The sequence below is a fragment of the Passer domesticus genome, chromosome 1 (assembly GCF_036417665.1).
Source record: "Passer domesticus isolate bPasDom1 chromosome 1, bPasDom1.hap1, whole genome shotgun sequence".
Taxonomy (NCBI): domain Eukaryota; kingdom Metazoa; phylum Chordata; class Aves; order Passeriformes; family Passeridae; genus Passer; species Passer domesticus.
Genome location: NC_087474.1, coordinates 125,046,326 through 125,069,376, shown reverse-complemented (window position 1 = coordinate 125,069,376; position 23,051 = coordinate 125,046,326). Strand labels below are relative to the sequence as shown.

The following is a 23,051-nucleotide window of genomic DNA, read 5'->3' as shown; positions in this document are numbered from 1 at the left end:
CATGCGGAACTTTATGCAGATAATGATATATGAAATGCATGTGCATTACAAGTATCAACTGTGGGTTATAATGTTTACTAATGCTAGCTATGTTGGCTAAATATTTTCTAATGGTGCAGCAAACTATTGTTCTTGCAATTTCTCAGTATTTTCTTTTATTACTGATTGAAATTCAGTGGCAATGTGAGCGCTTTCCTAACTAGAGATTATATTTCGTTTGTGTGGATTTTTTTTACAACAGATGTCTTGTTTAGATTGTAAGTAGTTTATGATAACGTAATATTCTGCATGTTTTTAAGTATGATTTTGCTCCGTATGAAATCCCCTTTGTTATCTTCCATGAATTCATGATACCATTACTATATTCTAATTGGACTTGAGCGCCTTAGTTCTTCTAAGGCTGTACTTTAATAGTTTGATCTATTTTTTTCCTGTGGGAGTTGGTATTTAGGCAAAGTTCAATAATTTAACCTTTAATATTATTTGCAGGATTGATTGCAACATTTTCTGAAAGCTTAGTGTGGGATAGCTTGCAACCAATTTATGCCGTGTATTTATTTATAATTACATTGCTGTATGAACAGGTCATAGAGTTGAAGACAAAAAAAAAAGCTAATTAGCCTCAGCAAGCTCCAAGGTACAGGTGTACTTCAGGTGTGTAGCTTTTTATATCTGCTCAGTTATTGCTGGGCAGCATGAGGCTATGGAAACAGTCTCCATATTACATTAACCACATATAGACTGCAAGGTGTTTTTTCCTAGCTGTATATGAAAAATGCATGCTATTCACCATACAAACCTTCATGAGGAAAAAAGTGTATTTGCTAAGGAAAGTTTGCTGCTCATTGCAGTGTGGCTTTTCTCAGCATCTTGCATCACATTGAAATTTTTAGCATTTGTTCCATATTGTGCTTGGTATAACTTGGTTGCAAACTGCATGTTTCAAAGAACGTAATAACTGTCACTTAGCAATTCTTTCATGAGTTTTGGATTATTTTTCAATGTTTCATATGAGAATAAAGAAATGGCGTATTTCAAATGTTTTATGTCAAAAACCATTTGGAAGGAAATATGATGTCATTTCTTTTAGACCGAGCTATGTAATTGAATTGTTCACAGAAACACTACACAGCAGCTAGAGGCTGACCTGATTTTTGGCCTCAACAGGCTGTAGTTTCTCTCAAAAGTCTAAATAAAAATAGAGCTGTTTATATGTAAAAGTCATTATCACTTTCTTAGTAATGTGGAGTATTAATTTCAAAATTAAATTAAAATATTGCATACAGATTTAATGGGAAAATCTCTGCATTTTATTGACTTAAAAATTCCTTATTCTGGAGAATTCTACTGGTACTGACATATTTTCAACACTATGGCAAAATGGAAGTAAATATCGAACATTAAATATATTGAAAATAAATTTCAAGGATTCTGTTCTGATTGTTCTTATGACATATTATCTGTATGCCCTGTCACAGCCAAATGTGAGTTGAAGTAGAGAAGCACAAGTGACACAACTACAAAAGTAAAACAAAGAAAAAAATGTTACTGATAACTGAAAAGCAAAGTTGTCAGAACCAATTTACAATTATTGCTTTGATTTCACTGAGTTTAGTCTAACCCAGCTAACTTTTTTGGACTTAATTTAATTCATCAGGACATCACTGTTTCTTATTACTTGTACTTCTCAATACGTACTTCAGTTACCTTTTTTAAGTCTTTGCTTAATATGAGGTAGCAATATCAGTAAAACATTGTATTACAAATTTGTATAATAACTGTTACACTGTTGTCAAAGGTTCAAAATTTATTGTGATTTTCAAGCTCACAGGCAAAAAAGTGGTTTTAGCATTCTGCAGAAGTTAGCAGTAAGATAATAGAGGCATGGTTTTCTCTAGATTAACACTTCATTTGGATGCAGCTGCAGTATGAGCCAAGGTTATTTGCTGGCTGCATGGTGTGAAATGTTCCTAAAAGTCAAAACTAATTTGTTTAAATTGCTTAAAGCTTAGGAGTTAACTAGACAAGTTTAAATCTAACAAACATTAAATAATAATTTGATCAAAGCTTTTACATGGTTGTTCATAAGATGTTTTTTGGCCTAAGAATGGTTCTCTTATTGAACATTTCCTCTTTTTTAAATGAAAAACTTAAAAGTAAAAGAAGCTATTAAAGAATCACTCAAGAAATTAAGGGAGAAACAGGAATCCAAGAAGGAGGAAAATGAAGAAGAAAAAAAGAAAACCAGGAAAGGAAAAGATGCTACTGATCGAAAGGACAAGAAAGCTGTTGATATGAATAAATTAAAGAAAGATTCTGACAAGGCTAAAAGAGACAGAGGAAAGGAGAAAGGCCTAGAAAAAAGTATGAAATCCAAGGAGACTACAAAAAGATCAGCCAGTGAAAAGGATGGCACTGTTCAGGTGGGAAAAGACAAAGAAACAAAAAGGATAGTTAAAAGCCAATCCAAGGAAGACAAGAAAGAAAAGAAATAAACAAGACTTCCTGTTCTGCTAATGAGGAACAGACCTCAAGAATGTAAAATTCAACATATTTATATGAATGTGGTAAATATAGCAATAAGAAAATAATGTTTTCTGGAAATAAGTGTGAACAAAGGCTATATATAATTTTTTTTAAAACTTCTGTGTGTACTGGTATTATAAACACAAAGCAGAAACGTCTGCTGTGAAACTCAAATATGTACATATGTTAATGTGCCTGGCTACCAATGTGTATTGAAAACATTCAAATGCCAAATTGATGCCAGTTACTTCAAGTCTACTCTAAATATGGGTTTGGGGTTTTGCGATTGTTTTTTTTTTTTCTTTCCTTGTTTACTTGTATTTGCTTGATGTGGAGATGAAAGTCTAATGTTCTATATCAAATGCAAGTTTAAAAGCAATATTAACAGGCTTACCTGGACACATATAGTGAAAACTCTTAAAATATTTCTATTTCACAGAAACAACCAAGAGGAGCATTAATGGACTGTAGTGTCCATTATTAACCCAATAAATGTAACCTATTCTCTGCCAAATTCTTTCCCTAAGGAAACTGGGGATTTTTTTTTTGTTTTGGGGTTTTTTTTTGGGGGGGGGGGGAGGTTTTTGGTTTTTTTTTTTTTTGGTTTTTTTTTCCCTGAGAAAACTATTTTGTGCACAAATAGTCAAACCAACCTGAGAGTTGCACTTTTTCATGAGACCTCAGGGTATATTCAATCAAAATGTTCCTGCTACTATTTTTGCCTTTTGATCCCATGACAATATGTTTCTGCTTTTCTTCCATTCCCTATTTACTTAATTATTTTATTTCTTTATATTTGTGTTAGAAATCTTGATTCATTATCACTTTTTATTTAACTGTGTCTTGATTTTTTTTCCAAGTTTGCAAACCTTTTGACAATGAATACTGATGAAAATTAGGCCATCTATTTCATCATTGATAAGTATTGTTGTATTCCAGTTGCATTTAAGATGTGATATGCTAGTACTCCTCTATTCTGGTTAAACTTGTTTAGATAACAGCTTAGATATTTTGCTATTATCTTCTTCAACACTTTAAAGTGCATGATGCTTCTATAAGCAGAATCTTGTGTTAGTTTGTTCTTACAGCTTCTGTATTTTCAGCATCAAGGAAGGATTTATCCAACAGTCTCATTAGAATAAATGAAGTTGCAAAAACATTTCTGCAGAGATAATAGAGAGATTTCAGAATATTATTGACTCTATGGTTGCTGTCAATATTATCTAGAGATTAATATTTTCCAAATAAATTTGAAAGCAAGTATATTTTATGGAATTGCACAATACAATTGCACAGGATTCAGAGCAAAACTTATAATGGAAGTTTAAGATTGATTCTTGATGTACCACAGCATTAGTTTCAAGAAAACAAAACTGAGGAGTGAAATTGAGAATGAGTATATTTGTGCATGTGGATGGTAATTTAAGATTGAAGTCTTGAAGGTTAATTCTGTTTGTGGTTTTGCTAAAATTTTGTGTATAACAGTTGGCAGTACACATAGCTCAGCCGTTCCATACATATGTCTGCATCATGCTTTGATCCCTAGAGTTATAAGATGTGATAATAAGGTTAAAGACTTTTTTTTTTAAGAGAAAATTAAGTATTCAAACAGTTGTGAAAAATAGTTCAAATTAAAGCGGTAGAAAACAGTACAGTATCTTAAGATTCTGGCTGTGATAATTAACAGAGATGATCTGCTCTGAAGTACATTCTAAATATTTATAAATTCATGAAGAGGGAGGGAAGAGGGTGTGCCTTGTGAACATTACAGTGCCTAGCAAAAAATATGAGAGAATAAAATCTAATAAATGCACTTCCATAATGAACGTTCTGTTAGGTTTTGGTGATGATAGATATACTTTTTCAGCTTTGCTCTGGTAAGTGTTTAAATGCATATTTAACCAGAGGAGCATTCAAATCACACTTCTCAAGGATGGTGCCACAATGGAATAGTGCACATCACTTGTTATTTTCTCCTGTAATGTGCCAGAACTTTTAACTGTGTGGGAGTGAAATTTCAAATGAATTGCTGTTCTGATTAACATATTGTATCTATGACCCAAAGTTTATGTGGTTCTGGAAAGGTTGGGTTGTTTTATTTTTTTCCTTTCCAAAGAAAATTTTATTTGAGCAGCACTTCAGGCTATACAGACAGCCACAAAATAAAGTACTTTTTGCCCCAGAGATCTGTTGTGTTGTTGTATATCTCTATGAAGTGTTATTGTCATTAAACTTAATGCAACAAGTCACCACATAAACTCAAAAAATGCGCCAGACAAGTAAAAGCTAAATGCAATTTTAATAAACAGAAGAGAGAAAATAATACCTTACAAAAAGTAAATGATTTGGTATACTTCATACTTGACAAGATTGAATAGAAATGAGTGTTTAGCACAATAGACGTATAAAAACTTGAAGGTTGAGAAATGTGCAAGTGAAACAAAGACACACTCTTGTTGGTTCCTTCTTTCCTGTTAAGTACCCATAGTGCTTGTTGGTGTGGAGTACTGGCTGTCTTTTGAAATGCTTTGAATTATTTATTGTTCATGAAGCAGAGTATGCGGTTGTCTGGATCTGAATATGGGGTTGGTTATTGAGGGTAAGAAGGCTTCTTTAAAGCAGTGTATGTGTAAAGTAACTGAACTGTGTTTGTGAGAGCAAGGTGGCTGTTTCCATGCTCGTGGATCCTGAAGTGTGAGGGTGATTAATATGAGTTGCTGGTTCTGTCTCCGTCCTAAGATGGTTGTAGAAGGAAGTAACTTCTTACTCTTGTAGCCATTAGTAGTCCTTCAGGAAAAGATTAATGTCTTAATAATATTTTTTAATATTCTAATTGGGTGTTTTGTTACTGACAGAAGAAAATTGGCCAAAAACTAAGTGTACATTTCTCATTTTTCGTTAGCTTCTTATTTTGACTCCAAAGTGGTGGACTCTTAGTTACACTACTTTTGGATACGGCCTAACTACCTATCTTCAAATAATTGAAATTTAAATAATAATATAAATATAATATAAAATAATATATTTAAATAATACTAAATAATATTATAAGATAGACTTAATTCTGTTATCCTGTAACCATTACTTGAAATAAACACATTTTTCTCATAATGCATAAAATGATATCTCTCTATGCAAATTTGGTGTGAGACATACTAGTCCAATTTGCATTGAGATGTTTGACTCCAATAGAAATGTGGTAATTTCTATTTTTTAAATTGTACTTACATGAAATATAATATTTATCCACTCAAGAGTTGCTTTTACAAGATTGCTGGTACTATAGGAGTGTTCATTATAGTTTAGCCTTTGCTTTCTGATATTCTATCTTTTCTATAGATTTCCATGTATATAGCTGTTGAAAAACTAGTTTGCTTTGGGCAGTGGTGTTTGTTGAGAAGGGAATCTTACCTCAATTGACCTTGGATGTAGGATTATCAGCAAATTCCATTTGGAAGGGACTTTAGGGGAGGTCCTTGTTCCAACATCCTGCTCAAAACAGGATCATTTCAGAGGAATGACCAGGTTGCTCTGGCCATTTCCCAGTGTGTTCTTTCAAACCTCCAAGGATGGGAATGTATGGCCTCTCTGTGCAGTCTTTTCCACTGATTTCACTGCCCTCGTAGAGGTGGGGGATTGTGGGTGTGTGAGTTTTTTCTTATGCCCAGTCTGAACCTCTTGTATAAGTTTTGCTTGAACCCTCCTAAAGGAGAGTTGAGAGGAGAATTAGTCTAATACCAACATGTTCTTGACCATGTGGTGTCTTAAGATGTGACATGATCTATCACAGCTGTATCTTTGTCTCCTGCCATGATGATGGTGTTGATCATTACAGTTATTGATTGCTTTCTTTTCCTTGTGTTTTGATCTAGAAAGAGACTGTGGTATAGATAGTCACAATCTTAGTGGCAAAATTCCATCAGTCGTACTTTTTCTATAGTCATTTAATTGTCAAAACAAACTAATCTTAATCATGTCTTCTAAGATGTAACAGATGAATTTGAAGTAATTCTTACTCTCTGCAGCTTTTTGTAAATTTCAAATTAGTTCTTCACAGGACCTATAGAATTGATCAATTAGGGCACACTTTTTGCCCTAATTGAAAACAGAGAGAAAAAATTGCTGCCTGTTTTTTTACTGGATACTGAATAGATGTTGAGAATACCATAGTCATTAGTTCAGTTACTTTGAAATAAAAGTAAGTGCTTAAATTTCTGTCCCTTTTTATCTCCGTATTGTATGTTTGTCCTCCAAACATCTTTGTTTACTATCTGCATATGCTTTAGTCTTTTTATATATCACTGTGTATTATGTCAGCCCTGTAATTGTGATGGTGTGAATGCATTTTTGGAGAGTGTAACATCAGTTAATTTAATTGAAAGAACTTTCTTATTTTGTAACTGAATCAGTTCAAAAAGGGCATAAAGTTAACTTTATAACTGAAAAATGCAGGCCTTAAAGAAAGATCTGTCCCAGCACAGCCCACACCAGAATCTGAGGAGACTGTCCAGCCTGCTGAAAAGTCATATGTCGAATCAGGTAAGACCTTTTGTGAATCATAGGCGAAACAAAAGTCATTATTTGAACTATAATTCTGTGTCATTAACATGCAGACTCTTTTATAGATTTTGTGTTGCTTATCTACTGAAGTTTATCTAACCGGAATCATTGTTTGCAACTTCCTATAAATCGCTGACCATGAAAATTGTAAAATGTCATGGTGACCATTGTAGGTGTAGCACATCAGAATAACCTTCTGATGATGTGTGGTTGTGGTTTAGATTGATTTCCAACTGTATATCCAACCAGAATAACAGCAGATTCTTCACCCTAAAAAAGAAACAAAACCCTCTCAACAACCAACTTAATAAGATAATAAAGTACTCACTGTTCTGCTAAAATTACTAGTATATAATAAATACAATAAATGAAGTTCCTACTATTAAAAAAACAGTAAACATTTTTAAAGCCCTATACTATTAGTAGAATGGATTAGAATTAAGAGATATTAAAAAAATCTTTTACATGTCACATTTCACATATGTGATTTGGATTAGTGTTATTCAGAGAGTACATGTTTTTTCCTGGTTATTGAAGAGGCTTATCCTGTGTGATGTCTACGTGAACCTAATACATAAACATACAAATCCAGAGCATATGTCCAGTGGAATCTATGGAATATAGATTTTGTTTCAAAAGACTTGCATTACTTTTCTTAGGATATCAATTAGAAAATATATCAAGATATGGCTTCCTGGTTGGGAGGCTTTTTTTCTGTGTGTGTGGCTTTTGTTTTTGTGGGACCATTTTTCGTAACTGGTGCCATTTTGGATCCTTATTTGAAAATGCAGCTGTTACCTGGTTTAGAGCTTTTCTGTCAGATGTGTAATTGTAGGGTTTTCTCAATGTTAATTTCAGGATATTTATATGAAGACAATACTTCATACAAATTCCTGTTATGTCCTGGGTTGGTGTGTTGGATGGCAATCACTTGTCCATGAAACCAGTTTGATTTTTCCTGGCAATTCATAGCAGAACAAGACCTTGATATTGTAATGTGTCTGTTTTCCCTGTTTATGAAGTTGACAGAACCCTACTTCTGCAACTCACATTTTGTTGTCAAATATGACTTCCTAGTGCTGCTGCCTAAATTGTAGGAAGATAATGGATGAAAGTGTTAGTAAATTAATTCCTTAGAAGAGAGTTCTTGGTTTGAATAGTTATAATACCTGAAGTTCTTATTACCACAGGAAAAATATATGTGCAAAAAATGCAGTGTAGATAAATTCTTCCAATTCATCTTCAGATGGACAAATCTGATGTGATAGTTGCATACTTTCTATATTGGAGAATATGCAAGACAAAATTGTTTTTCCAATTGTGTGAGTTGCAGAGGTTCACCAGGTCAGTCTCTAAGGAACTTTGTGAAAGGGATTAAGAACATTATTGATCATACTAAAAGCTGCAAGCCTTGAGTTAATGTTTAGATTTTGCCTTTTCTGCTCACCTTCACTGCAATTTATAATCCTTTTAGAACACAAGACTGCTGACATAGAATTGGAAGAGGAAATTCAATCTGTTCTTCGTGAAGCTCTCCATTCCCATCCTGGTAATGCATTAACACTTAGAAATCGCTGAAGAGTTTATAAATACTGCCATTGGCTAGATGAATCTCAGAGTCTGGTTTTGGAATGCGCTTAAAGTACTTTTGCCTGCATAAAACATTCAAATCAACTCATTTGTCATTTTCAAAAAAATTCAGAAAGTTCAGTTACCAAATCCTAAAACTGCCTTCTTATCCAGACTTGTTTAGCAGTAATAGCTCAAGTCAGTTATTTAGCAAAAGCTTCCTGAAAACACTGTGTAGAGGGCAAGAGTGGACAGAGCAGAATTGACCTTTACTGTGAGCAAAGAAGGTGCTGGCAAGTTGGGTTTATAATGCTGGACTGTGCAGATAAGTTTTCTGTAACTCCCCATTCCCTTTGGAGACTAGCTGGAAAGCACAAAGGGTGTACCGAAGACTGAATTTTGCTGGTAATAGAATATACCAAAGAAAATTTATTCACTAACAATCTGCATTATTGATTAGGAGAGAGACATGAAGATGTAGATGAAAGTGTAAGTGACCACTGGCAAGCAAAGGAAGAAACACATGGGGAAACTTTTGAAGCTCCTGCAACAGATGACATGCTCAGAGAATTTGAGACTGAAATTCCAGAAGCATATGAGACACCAGACTCAGTTCAGAAAGGTATCTGAATGACTAAATACATTTAAAATAAATTTCCAAAAGAAAACCCAAACCAGACAAATGAAAATGTGACTCATTAGAACTGGGACTTTTAATTTCTGCTAAAACAGAGCCTTAAGAAGTGTCAACGACATCCTTATCTAGCAAATACATATATTTTAAATCAAAATGGGGAATTTTAGTGCTATGAGTTTTGGAATCCAGGTAACCATATATTATTAATTGCTACTCTATGGGCTTTCAACAAAATTATTCTGTGCTCCAAATATGCATATCTCTTTCCAAGAGAGGCATGACTGTAATCATACAGAATGGTTTTGGTTGAAAGGGGTTTTAAAGATCACCTAGTTTTAACCCCTCTGCCATGAAGGGCACCTTTCACTAGACCAGATTATTCCAAGCCTGGCCTTATTATATCTAGCCTGGCCTTGAACATTTCCAGGAATGAGACATTCACTGGAAATGAATGCCCAGCTTCTCTGGGCAACTGTTCTCTGAAGCACTGTTTCAGTGCTTTGTCACCCTCACAGTGAAGAATTCTTACTTTATATCCAATCTAAACCTGCTCCCTTTCAGTTTAAAGCCAAAACCCCTTTCCTATCAATACATGCTCTTGTAAAAAAAAAAAATCCCTCTTCAGCTTCTTTGTCCCCTTAAGATCCTGAAAGGCTGCAATTAGGTCACCCCAGAGTATTTCTTCCTCCAGGCAGAACCACAGTTCTCAGCCTTTTCTCACATCTTTGGAGAGGCTTTCCATGTCCAGTTTTTCATCTACCAGCACCCCCAAGTGCTTCTTGGTGTGGCTGCTCGCAATCTGTTCGTTCTCCATCAGTAAAACCTGTATGGAGTCTGTTTCTGGACCTTTTGGTTTATTAAACTAAATTTTAAAGTTTATTAACACAGTCTTTTCTATACTTTATTCTCATTCTTCTTTCATTCAAATATGGCTCCCTAAGAGCATTAATTAAATTTAAGTCCTGCAGGGATGAAGACATCATATAATGAAGATACTCATATCTTGTCTCTTTGGGGCATTGACTGGGTGATGAAAATTGAAGTCAGAATATTAAAGCAGAGTCATATGATCTAAATCCAACTAGGGGAAATTTTTCTGAATTCTCTTTATTTGTACTGTTGAAATTTTTACTTATCTCTTAATATGTCTTGATACCTTTTGATAAAACTCATGTAATCGATGTCATATAAAAGTTTTGATGTCTGGAAGTGCAGTGAGATTCTTTCTTCACGACCAAAGTAACTCTTCAGTCTGGGTCTATTAAACCTCCTTGTTTCTGTATGTCTCTTACTCATCCACAGCACAAGTCAAAGTAGAAGACTAGAGGAGAAATTCAAATTCTGTTCACTTTAAGTCTTTGCAATTAAGAAGACGAAGTGAACATATTCTTCTTTCTTCCAATTTATTCAGAATTTTCTGTGAAGAGTCCTCTTTTTTTGAGAAAATGTGTATAGAGTTTATTTATATACACACATTCTCAATATTGTATATAAATAAAATAGTAACTTTTTTTCAGTCTATGTATACATGTCCTGCTGCCATTAGGGGAAATTTGCTTAGAATTACAGCTTAGAAATATTACTGCTCTTATATAATATCTGTTAGAGGGTTTGTGTTATTCTTTATTGATTTTAAAATGTTAAAATTTGTGCAAATATGTTTATTTCTCAGATGCTGATCCTATGGTGGAGGATATTGGAGCAGTGGAGTCTGAACCATACGAAATTCCAGGTATCTTTGTTTTTCAATACTCAGTAATAATGGTTTTCTGCCTCAATATAACAAATTACATGAGAGAGAAAAATAGAAAAGGTTGGACTGGTTTAGAAATAGATAATTTTGAATTTGTGGGTTTTTTTTTCTCTCAATACTAGTTGTTATTGTCTTGGAGAATTTTACTTTGGGATGACTGTATCATACTTGCTGTTGAAAATCTTTATTACAAATAACAGGTGACAGGTATGGAAACTTTGCTTTCATTGGTGCAAAAACATTTTATTTTTTATGTGTTTCTGGCTGTTGTGTGTTATTGGGGGCTGGGTAGGCAAGTGATCTGTGGTTGTACAGTCTAAAAAGAGAGAATGAGATTTATTGCTTATATTGTCTTCAGGCACTCTGTATTACTAAGGTTCTTCTAGAATATTTTTCTTGGCATTAGGAGCATCCAATTTTTTGTACCTTTCCTTCAGAACAAACAGTTTCCTTCAGAACTGTTTGTTCTTTGTGGCTGACTCTGTTATCAGAGAGTGAAGTCAACACCAAGGACATAATTCTGAACAATCCTTGTACTGTCTTTCTGCACATCTTAATTAATCTTGAAAGCTTCTTGAAATGTGGCTCGGACTAATCTGATTACCTTATATTCATACAATGGCATTAGCTCATCTTTCCCATTATATTGCAATTTCCCTACTGACTGATAAGTATTTTCTTCAGGATTCTAACCATGTTGCTTTACAGTATGGACAGTCTCTTGCATTTACATTAGACATTGATTTCTATTTGTACTACGCTTCTTATGTTTGACTTAGTGTTAGCTCTAGACTTTGCAGTTGTGTTTGGTGACACCGATGTGACAGAAAAATATTGTATTTGTTTGATACAGCTAACACTGTTTATTCCAAACTGTGTGGGGGATAACTGGTTTACAATCCAAGCTGTTATACTGCCAAAGTGAAAGGATAAGCTACTCTACCTTCACTACTGTGTTTTCTCAGGTGTGTCATGAGTATATTAACAGCATTGAAAAGAATTGTAGTTTTAGAGGAAAATAACCCCCAAATTTAGCTAGGTAATGAAAGGAGGTAAATTGCTCTAAATCTGAGATGCTAAAGTATGTATTTTGCTAGGTCAAAGGTCAGTTTCTGGTTCATATCTTGTCTTCTATAGATCCATCACCAAGTAAACCTCCTGCACATTAGTAAAGAAGATACGTTGCAATTTTAAAGATGGAGGATGTTTGCATTTTTTCATCATATAAATACTAAAAAATATTGATGGAGACCAATGGCTGTCGTTGCTCTAGTTTTCCTACAGAGTGTAGCAGAAGGCTGAAAGAGAGGCCCAACGCCTTCCATTAGGTTGCCATATGTTGAGTTGCAAGTGTCAGTATATAAAGTTTTAGTTTTTCAGTTTTCAGCTAAGGAGCTGCATTTAGCCATTGATGGACTCATCATGGATACAAGTTAAAACAATGAAATATTAAACATATTTCATATTTTTAATTTCAAGATATTTATTTGTTCGTGTTTAATTTACAGCCTTAGATGATTATGTTGCAGATTTGGAAGAGAGAGTAAGTGATTCAGACACTCCAGGTTTGTAAATTTTCATTACTTCAAATGATAATGTAATCACACTTTTTAAAATGTGCTACAAAGTAATGTCATATTGACTGTTTCTTCACAGTTTTATTTTCAAATGGTTTTTAGATAGTTCAAAGTAGGCCCAATTTTTATGCCACTATGTTACCATTATATTTGTGAGCATAACACTCCATGAATCCAGTCTACAAATACTTAGATCTAAGTATTTTGTTCTTAGTTTCCCAGAGTTTCCCAGTCTAATCAATGGATTGATTATCCAACACCTACTTACATTCCTAACTTTAATCTTAAATACAAATATGCATAAACTTGTTTATGGTGTAGTTCCTGGCTGTATTTTATAATTTAGTTGTCACTTTCAAATAAGATATTGTAGTATTAAGTTACTATGATTGTTTCTTTCATTTTTAAGCTAAATATGTGGCTTTAAGCTCTCTTGTGTTATTTAGCTGTTGCATGAAAATTCAATTGGAATATAAAATATTAAATATTTCTCTTTAAGGTGACTCTGAGATAATGCCAGAAGATACTATGGAACATTATGCAGGTACAGTCCAAAGTCTTCTTTCTTTTTATTGAAGATTCACTGAATTTTGGCCCAAATCCAAGACAATGAGACACGACAAAAAACCCAAAAAAACCCAAAAAACTAAACCCAAACAAACCACAACAATATAGACATAATACCTTCCTAAGGAAATTATGCTAAAACCTGCCTGAGTACTACTTCTCTGTAATGTCAGCCAAAAGGTCAGAATAATATTTTGAGAGTTGAATTTCGAGGATAATGGATATTGGTATTTCAAATTGTATAGAAATGTTTCTGTGGATAAAAAATAATTTAAATATGCCAGAGATGTTGCTATTAGTGTGATGTCAAGAAGAAAGTTGTATCTTTTAAGTTTTTTTAAAAGCAAGGAAGCCATAACAAGAAGATGCCAAAATTACTCTGTAGAAGTTGGCTATATATAAAAATGATTTATAAATAATTCAGAATCAAAATATTTATGAATATTTATGAACTGTATAGGAAAGCCTGCTGCTAGTGCTTTCTTTTGTAATTCTATCTTTTGATGCCAGAAAATCAATCAGTTCTTCTCACAGGATCTTTTAGAAATCTTCACCTTTGCACTTTTATTAACTTTATTACAGTATGAACTACTATAGTTTCAAACATTTTATTTTAATAAACTTGGCACTGTATGGTATTATTTGTGTGTCTTTATTGCCTTAAAATTCCATGAATTTCCACACACATTTTTCTTTTTCTTTAAACAGAGGATAGAGTGCATGAAGATTATAGTGAAGACCAAGGTATGACAGCTGCTATATTTAGTGAAATTACAGTGTCAAAATCTTTCATTAATACGCCAGTGGAATTACTTTGTTTAAAGATTTTCTATGCTGCCATATTAACTTTGCAGGTTGTCAGCTAAGGTTTTGGGTTGTCTGTTCAAACTTCTTGTGTTTGTAATCAGTCAATCTTTTAACACTGGTCCAAGTGTAGAGTATGCATGCTCATTATATTCCCATCCTGATCCTAATGCCATAGTTTGTGTGTATGTGGAATAAGAACGTTGAAGGCTTTGCCTTGTTCCTTGTGAAACCCTGGCCAGGTCAGATGTGGTTTATTGAATCTGTTTAGCTCAGTTTCACCTTTTTACCTTTTCTTTCTCAGTATCCCCTTGTCTGCTGCTACCAGTTCTTTGGGAGTTACTGTTTAGTTTGATTTGGTTGATGATTTTCTAATGATTGCTGAGACCAAATCAAAAAGTAAACAAGAAGAATAGTAGTCACAGCCTTGAAACAAAGGTGTCAGGTTGTGATTCCTACTGTGTTATCCTTCTGGAGACTACCACACTTCAGAATAGTTAAACATACCTTTAAGGCACTCTTATTTATTTCCTATGGTTATGTAACCTGAGCAAAGGACAGGGTTTCCTCAAAATATTTGCAACAGAAAACCTTGAGGTACATTCTTTGTTATCAGGAGGTAAATTCCAACATCCTCCCTTGGGATAGAAGTCAAAATTCTGTTAAAAGACTTTCAGTGGCCCAAAGGTGTACTTAGCCCTTAGTCTGTGTCTTTCTCAGTCTGCAGAAAATAATTATTTGCCGCAGTTATGGTGCCCTTGACAAAATGTCTCAGCAGTAACAGGATAGAAAAGCAAGTGACTCTAGGTTTTTTTTTCCCAGGGCTTATTTTTCACTTGCCTTTCCAGGCCATAGTTATTTTTTTATCAGTTCCTAATCCAGAATCACTTATCTTGCTTCTCACACCTAGATATGAAGAAGTGCAACTTCTAATCTTTACTTTTCATGCTCTTTCATGTGTAGTAGTAACACAAACAGAAAATGCTTTCATGCCCTTGTGAAGAGACATCTATATCTGCTTTTTGACTGAGTTGATCAGGAAGGTTACAAAGTAAATTGCATCATCTCTTTTTAAAATCAGTTCCAAAAGCATTTAATATTCTGCAGTCTATTCTGGCATCCCAACACAATAACAGTGAATCACTGTATTTTGTGAGTCACGAAATACAGTGATTCATTTACTTCAGGAAGCAGCGGTTTCATGTGCAGTTGCCTCTCTGGACTGCAATGAGTTTTAAATAGTATCAGATAAATCCCCCTACACTTTCTTTATTCTTGCCAGTCCTCTGTTTAGGACAATATGGAGAACAAGAGCTTCAGTTCTTTTTTTCAAAAGGAAATTCTAAAGTAGCATGTGACTGTCAAAAAAACCCTATTATTCTTGGCTATTAAATTGTCAGGCTTCTTTATGTAGTAAATTATTCCCACAGTTCAACATAATCTATAGAAAACTACTTTCCTCTTGATAAAATTTGCCTTTTCACAACATAATTTTACCTTGCTTTCAAGTTCTACCTTGAAGGCATTCTGGTTGCGAGAGAAAACACAATGCGTCCTTTGTACTTTTTAGAGGAATTTAATTTCAGACCTTTATCCTGGAGCAGTTGAGAAGAAAAAGACCAGTGGGTTGAGGCTGCCTTTCTGTCACACACCATTTTTTTCTTTCTCAGTTGTCTGATTTCAGTCCATGGACTTTCAGGCATGTTCATGTTTGTGTGCTAGACACCATCTTAGCAGTTGCGCCTGTTTTTCATCCCTTTTGTCTCTAGGCTTGTCTTTCTTGTACCTTTTTGCATGGTTTTGGTTGGATTGAAAGTGAAACAGATTTACTTTGTTTTTAGAGAAGAGAGATTTTGACTCCATTTTTCTGAAGTGAAAGAATGCTTGGAGGCCATTGTGGAGATCTGAAATCCTTCCTCTCAAATGTGAAGCTTGTGGTTTTGGTATGGACTCCAAAACTGCAGTTGAACCCCACAAGAAGATTCACATTTAAGCCTTCATATGCAATTGTCTGTGAAATCAGCACAGCTTTGAGTCCATTTATCTTCCCCATTTCTATCACGTTTCCCCTCTTCTGGCAAGACCTTCTGGTGAAATATTTTCTTCAATCCTGGTGCTTTCTAGAATTCTCAAAGCTGAAGACAGTGTCAGATGATTGCTGGGCAGAGCAGTCCAATTGCTTTTGTGACTCTGGCTTTGTGAAGCTTGGTTCTTAATTCAGATCAGGAACTGCTCTAATAGGATCGCTGTAATCACATCACTGAGGTTATTGCTAATGCTAAAAATTCTTTAGTGGAAATAAGTGCCCACAATGGAGTGTGTAAATGATTGATCATAGAATTTGGAATACAAGAACTCAGTTTTTGTACATAACTGCCAGTTTTATGAATTGTTTCCTACATTTTCTGGCTATGAAACTAGAGAAAGAAGGCAAGCTTGAGATTTTCATTAGAAAGAAAGAGTTCTGGATGTTTTTTTTAAGGATATTCTCTAAGAATTCTTTTTCAAAGGAGTGTGGGGAGAGCCACACAACCATTAGTAAGATACAACAACATCTTAAAAGATGCAATGGTAATATAAAGGTGGGTTTGTTTGTTTTTTTAATGTTATGTAAATAACATTTTTCAGATGAGGATTAGTACATTTTAGATGATTAAATTATCCAAACTGAATGATCTTTTTCAGTCTAAAATTTACAGTAAGTGTATATTAAAAATTCAGACAGGATAGCATTTTGTCTATTTTCAGACATTATCTAAAATGAAATAATGAATATTCTTTATCCGTTTCTGCTTCAGAATTACAAAAATTAGACTGTCTATGCAAAGATTAAGAATGTAGGAGAATTGTAACAACTGTACTGAATGATAGATCTGTTGCAATTGTTTTCAGCATTTCATCTGTGTGATAGCAACTCTTGAAATTTCATCAATATGTACACATATGGTTTGGGGTTTTTAATGTAGAATTTCTACTACAAGCTCTGGAAAGGCTTCATATATACATTCCCCCAAACCACGGGAAGTTGGTTTTTTTAAGGCCTTTGTTTTTGTCATTAACAAAATAACTATATGTTTAACCAAATTTTTAGAATACTTTGTGCATATCAGCCACCGAGGAACTTTATTTTCCTTCCCTTTCAGAACCAAAACATGAAAAGCAGACTGACACTCAAGATACAGGTATATACCTATATATATATATGTGTGTGTGTGTGTGTATATATATATATATATACACAACAATATTTTAGCAAATTAGCATAAATATAATGGACTTAATCCTGCTGTTTATATATGTTGGAGTACAAAATCTCTGTGACCTTCAGTCATGCCATTGCCAGTTCTGGCAAAGGTTCGTTAGAACCTGTATTGTTATGAAGTTAGATTTTTGACTGTGAACTGAGAAAATTTGTTCTAATATGCTGTCCTTGAGGATTCATCTTTAAGATGTCAGCTGACACAGAGTGGGGTGTCTGAGGCTTTTAGTGGACAGGTGGACCACAGTAGTTCATCACAGACACTGCTTCTTGTAATGAGCCCTTCTCATAACCTTGCAACCAGTGTGTAACATCATTCAGAATGTACAGACTGTCAGTGCTAGCTCTGCTTTGATGCAGACCTCTTGTTGGTGCTTTTGTCTAATTAGTAGAAGCAATTACAAATTATTTGTCTGCAGTATTCTCTCTGGGTTCTGTATACTTTGTTGTCTTGAAATGCCAGCCCTTTTGAGAGTCATCTCAGACAGCTAACTGAAAAAACCCCCAATCATTCAGTTTAGAAGGAAGTCAAGAAGTTCTATAGTGTAAATAAATTGTAAGTATCTGTTTTGTCACCTTTGTTATCATAATCTTAAGAGGACAGTCACAGGAGTTAAAAAAGTGCCATATTAAGAGAAAACAAAAAAAATATTTTTTCAGTAGAATCCATTAAGTTGTAGAATTTCTTTGTTGTGCTTCAGGAAGGAAATTAGGACTCTCAAATGAATTGCATATTTATACAAACAAGACTTTTAAAGTTTATAGGTATGCAGGCTTTTTGGTTGGTTTTCACTATGTCTAGGAGATGGAGTTGATGCTGCAAAGCAGGAACATGGAAGTACTTGAAAGTATTTAGAAAGATTAAGAAGTGGTTTTAAAATTTCAGTTATTCTATCAGGATAAGGTAAAATGCTGAAAAGGTAAAATTTTGAAATAACTAGCTGATGAATAGAAGAGCTATTTAGTGAAACAGGAAAGAATATTTACGGTGTATTTTTTTCCCCTGGAATTCATCAAAGTGTCTGCTTGTTAATGTCAGGTAAACATGTCTACATACTAGCTCTGTTCTTTTGTGTAGAGTGTAAGTTCCATCACTTGAGGGCTTGACTTCATTCTTGCTCTGAATTGAATGTTTTCTTAGCTGTTGAGGACCTTCCAAAGGGGGTGAATGAAGCCATAGGGCCAGGTATATATTTTATAATTGTGATCTCAGTGTTTTGATGAAATATATATGTTTGAAAAACAGATTTAAAAAAAAGCAAGCTGATTATACACTTTTTCTTCCCCTTTTTGTACTTATAGAGGAAATTAATGAAGATTTTGATATTGGTAAAGACCTCTTAGGTATGAAATTTTACAGCTTGAAAAAACTTTTTTCTTCCATTTATATTTATTAATATAATTTTACAAAAACCCCAAACAAACAAACAAAAGAAAAACACAGCAGAGAATAGAATAGTGGAGTAGTTTGGATTAGAAGGGATATTTGAAGATCATCTTGTTCAATGTCCCTGCCATGTCTAGGGACATCTTATTCTTAGTCAGCTTGCTCAAAGCTCTGTCCAGCCTTACTTTAAACACTTCCAGGGATGGAGCATCCACTACTGCGCTGGTCAACCTGTTCCAGTGTCTCACCACACTCATCATAAAAAGTCTCCTTATGTCCAATGTCTGTCTCTTCTTTTTCACTTCAAAATCTGTTGTCCTGTTGCTCAGGCTGGAGTAAAAAAATTTCTCCATCTCTTTTACAAGATCCCTTATTGAAAGGCTGTGGTAAGGTTTCTCTGGAGTCTTCTTTTGTCCAGGCTGAACAGTCCCAGCCTGTCAGCCTGCCTTCCTGGGAGAGGTGCTCCAGCCCTCTGATCATCTTCATGGACCTCATCTGAACCTGTTCTTACAGGTCCACGTCTGTCTTGTACTAAAAACTCTGGAGCTGGATGCAGCACTCCTTAGGGTGTCTTGGGTGAGACTCCTCTTCAGATGCATGCACGGATGCAGTTGGCCTTCTGGGCTGGGAGTGCACACTTTTGGCTCATGTCCAGTGTTTTATCCACCAGAATATCCAAGTCATTCTCCACAGGACTGCTCTCAATCTCTTCTTCTCCCAACGTTTATTGATACTGGAGGTTGCCCTGACCCTGGTGTAGGACCTTGTATCTGGCCTTGTTGAACTTCATGGCATTCTTATGAAGTGCTTATTCCATTGCTCAAATTGGAGCCCTGTGGTAATTTCCCACATTGCTACTCAGAAAGGTTATGTTGTAAATTTTTGTTTTCTGTATTGTTCTTGAGGAATTTTAAATGAGTAATGTGTTAAATGTAATTTAAAGATCTGCTCTAAGAAGTTAAAAATTTTGTTAAGGAATTTTTTCTCAAACATGATGTTGGTTGAGTCAGCTAGAGCAAAGCGATCGAAGCAGTTTAGCTTGAGCTACTGTGTGTAGGATTTGATGCTATATTTATTTAGGTTTTCTATTATAAAAATGCATTCTGGTATGATTCAAAGCGATAACATACATTGTTTCACTCAAACAGCAGTTGTAACTAAAATCCTTCTAGTGTGTGCAGTAGAATTGTACTTCTAGTAGGCAAACTTTTGGTTGTGAAATGCATTTTGTACCATTTTTCCTACTCTTCAGTTAACTGAACTTGTTAATTTGTAATTTAAGTCTTCCTTTTTGTTTAAAACTAATTCAATTGTGTGGCTGCTGGGAAATAAAAACAAAATTATGAATGTAATGTGAATGACTTTCAACACTTCTTTTCTATCTAGGAATAGAAAGTAAGCAAACAGAAGATGATGTGGCCATTGAACCAGAGGAATCAGGTTTGTATATTGTGTTTTCCATGCGTTTGCTACTTAAAAAAATTAATAATTGGGAATGATAAATACTATGGAATAGGATTCTATGCTGCAATAAAAATACATTCATAACTTTTTCTGCAGCTATTTTCTTTCAAGGACAAACATATTGGTGTTTTTGGGATCTAGCATCTTGGGCTTTTTAATGACATGTTTAATGGCTTAGAAAGCACTCTTCAGTTTTAGAAGTTGAGAGTGCTTTTTTACAGAAAAACTTGTACTGATAAAAATGGCCATATTTGGTTATATGATGGAAGTGAAAATTTCTTTTCCATGGTCTGTTTTCCACCAGCCAGTCAGGTGTGCATACTCAGGAAAGAGGGTATATGTAAGGAATAAAGTGGAATGTCTCCTAAGCTTTGAGCTCTTTATTTATGGGCTTCCCAAATCAGAGAAAGTATTTCCCCTCTTCAATTCTTCCTATTATTTACAACCAGCATCCTGGCTGGTTGTAAATAATAGATGAAGTTTTTCTGATGAGCTTGACTCCTTCCAAGCATGTGTGCAGACTTCCGTTTCTTAGCAGTAGTAGCACTGGGTGATATGTGACATGTCTAATTTAAACATACATATAGGTTTTAAAGTAACTGAATTTTGAAGTCAAGTATTTCACAGTTACATCTAGAAACATAATAGGTATATATGGATGTTTTCTAAGTCCATGCTGTAGTAGCATGTGAAATTGGGATATGTGTGTTTAGAAAGTATAGTTTCAGAAATTTGAAGTGTTTTTGAAACTGTGCAGTCCTACAATAGGCTCATTGGCCTATCTGAGTCTATCTCTAGGAAGAATTTAGCCAAATAAGAAGTTTGCATCCCACTTCTGCAAAAGTGGTATTACAGAGCACTCTTAATAGGTCACTGTGGGGAAAAAAAAAAGGAGCTTTTTGTAAATATTTGGGAAGCAGTTGAGTTTTATATTTACATTTACATTTTTTACTTGCAGAGAAACCTGTTAAAGCTGAAGATTATTCAGATGATGTTCCAGTCGGTAAGTCAATCTCAGATGCTTGTTTTTTTTCCTAAAAAAGTAAAGCTGTAGCTACATGGAAATTAGTAATCAAATTACTTTGCAAAGGGATTCTTTATTGTCAAATAAAGATGGTTTAGAAGCAATAATTTTTCTGTTATACTTGATAAATGCCAATGATACTTATTGGGTTATATGAAAGCATTCCAAATAAACTAATTTGTTTTAATTTAGAACTTTTTAACAATTTCACATAGAGCTGAATACTTTTGAAAGGGAAATACAACAATTTCAGGTCTCAATATGTGTGTACTTCCTCTCCAGAGAAAGTATCATGGACAATGATAGTGTTACTTCTCTGTGTGTCAGTCGGATCTGTTAGAATCTGACAGTGGCACATTACTGGGGCACTGATCTGGAAACAGGGACTGTTTTGTCAGGCCATCAGATTTTTCTTGGTATAACTGATTTTAAGAACAAGAGCACTTCCAGTTCTTCAATCTGTTGCCTAACAGTAGTAGACATGGATTTTACCAAAACCATTTTTAGCATGGGAAGTGGCTTCTAAATTCAAGAACTGCATATTGTTACATTTCTTGGAGTTAATTATTGCAGTTTGTTAGTTTGGTTATTGTACCAAACTAGTTGTGTTGAGTGGAACACAGAGTTGTATCTCAGGGCAGTACATCAGAGAAGCTGCAATCCAAGACCTCTAGCAGCTGTATTTTTGTTTTGTGCTGGTTAGCCTGACCCCCTTTCTAGGGGAGGAGGAGCTCTATGCAGGAGCTCTTACAAGATGTGGTGCCCAGAGAGTTCTGCGTTGTTGGTTTTGGTTTTTTTTTCCTTACGGCATTTGTATTTGGTTCTTAGTCATGCCAAAAGCAGCCAGAGAAGTGAAGAAATCACAGGAGGCCTTTTGTGGTTGTCCAGTACAGATTGGAGGCATGGTTTAGTTCATGTTTGAGTTTGTATGCTGAACCTTAGCTGAAGCGCTTGCAATGCTCATATTGGTGCAAACTGTGTTGTCTGCAAGGTCTTTCCGAGCTGTTTATCACAGCAGCCATGTGATGTGTTGGAAAGTTTGAAGCCGTAGCTATTATTTTATAGATGGATTAACTGAAAGTGTTTTGTTTCATAATGAATATGAAGTATTCTTAACCAAAGCTTATAATCAGCATAGAAACAAACAGTAATTATCTATGACAGTATGGGCAAGAAGTTCAGCAAAGGTAGTTTTCACTCTGTTTGTTATGCATTGAGTTGGAACTGGAGAAGAGGAAAATATGTTTTTTCTCAGAAAAGGTTGCTATTTAAAGTTAAAATAACAAAAAGACCCTTAAGAAGTATTACAAAATTTCAACAGTAGATAATTCCACTACACAATGTCAATTGAGGATATTGAGATGATTTCTTGAATTACAGATACTATTTTAAAATTCAATTCAGCATAGAAGTGCCAAGTTGAAATCTTGGAGTTTTGGAACCATATTTCTATCAGTTTTTGTATTGTAATTTATGGGTCAGTCTTGCAGCTGTAAATTAATTTTTCTACCTTCACAAAAAAATCCCAAAAATAACTTAGATGTTTTATATACTAGTGATGGATTTTGAAATATGCCATTTTGAATCATAGCATCATTTAGATAGCAAGAGACCCTTAAAGTCAAGTCCAGCTTTAGACCTAAAACTGGCAAGTCCACCACTAAACCATGTCCCCAAGTCTCATATCTACACATTTTTCAAATGCCTTCAGGCTGGGGACTCCACCTCTTCCTTGGGCAGCCTGTTCCAATGTTTGACTATCCTTTTGGGGAAGAAATTTTTTCTCACAACCAATCTAAACCTTTCCTGGTACAACTTAGCACTGTTTTCTCAAATTGTCTCTTGCTACTTGGAGGAAGAGACTGACCCTCACCTGGCTACAACCTCCTTTCACACATTTATGGAAAGCACTAAGCTTCTTCCT

General features: G+C 34.6%; 1 protein-coding gene across 8 annotated transcripts in view; it reads left to right on the top strand.

The window, feature by feature from the left end:
• The window catches only part of ASPH (aspartate beta-hydroxylase), a 114,860-nt gene that overhangs the window by 32,697 nt on the left and 59,112 nt on the right, over positions 1–23,051 (top strand). For 5 of the 8 annotated variants that reach the window (XM_064387331.1, XM_064387315.1, XM_064387358.1 and 2 more), the window contains 11 exons: positions 6,979–7,065; positions 8,561–8,635; positions 9,116–9,277; positions 10,965–11,024; positions 12,554–12,610; positions 13,122–13,166; positions 13,898–13,933; positions 17,137–17,175; positions 18,555–18,596; positions 20,026–20,079; positions 21,062–21,106. In XM_064387331.1, coding sequence (XP_064243401.1) covers positions 6,979–7,065; positions 8,561–8,635; positions 9,116–9,277; positions 10,965–11,024; positions 12,554–12,610; positions 13,122–13,166; positions 13,898–13,933; positions 17,137–17,175; positions 18,555–18,596; positions 20,026–20,079; positions 21,062–21,106 — 702 coding nt within the window. The remainder of the gene's footprint in view (positions 1–6,978; positions 7,066–8,560; positions 8,636–9,115; positions 9,278–10,964; positions 11,025–12,553; positions 12,611–13,121; positions 13,167–13,897; positions 13,934–17,136; positions 17,176–18,554; positions 18,597–20,025; positions 20,080–21,061; positions 21,107–23,051) is intronic. The other 3 variants (XM_064387346.1, XM_064387322.1, XM_064387338.1) reach the window with 2 other exon arrangements.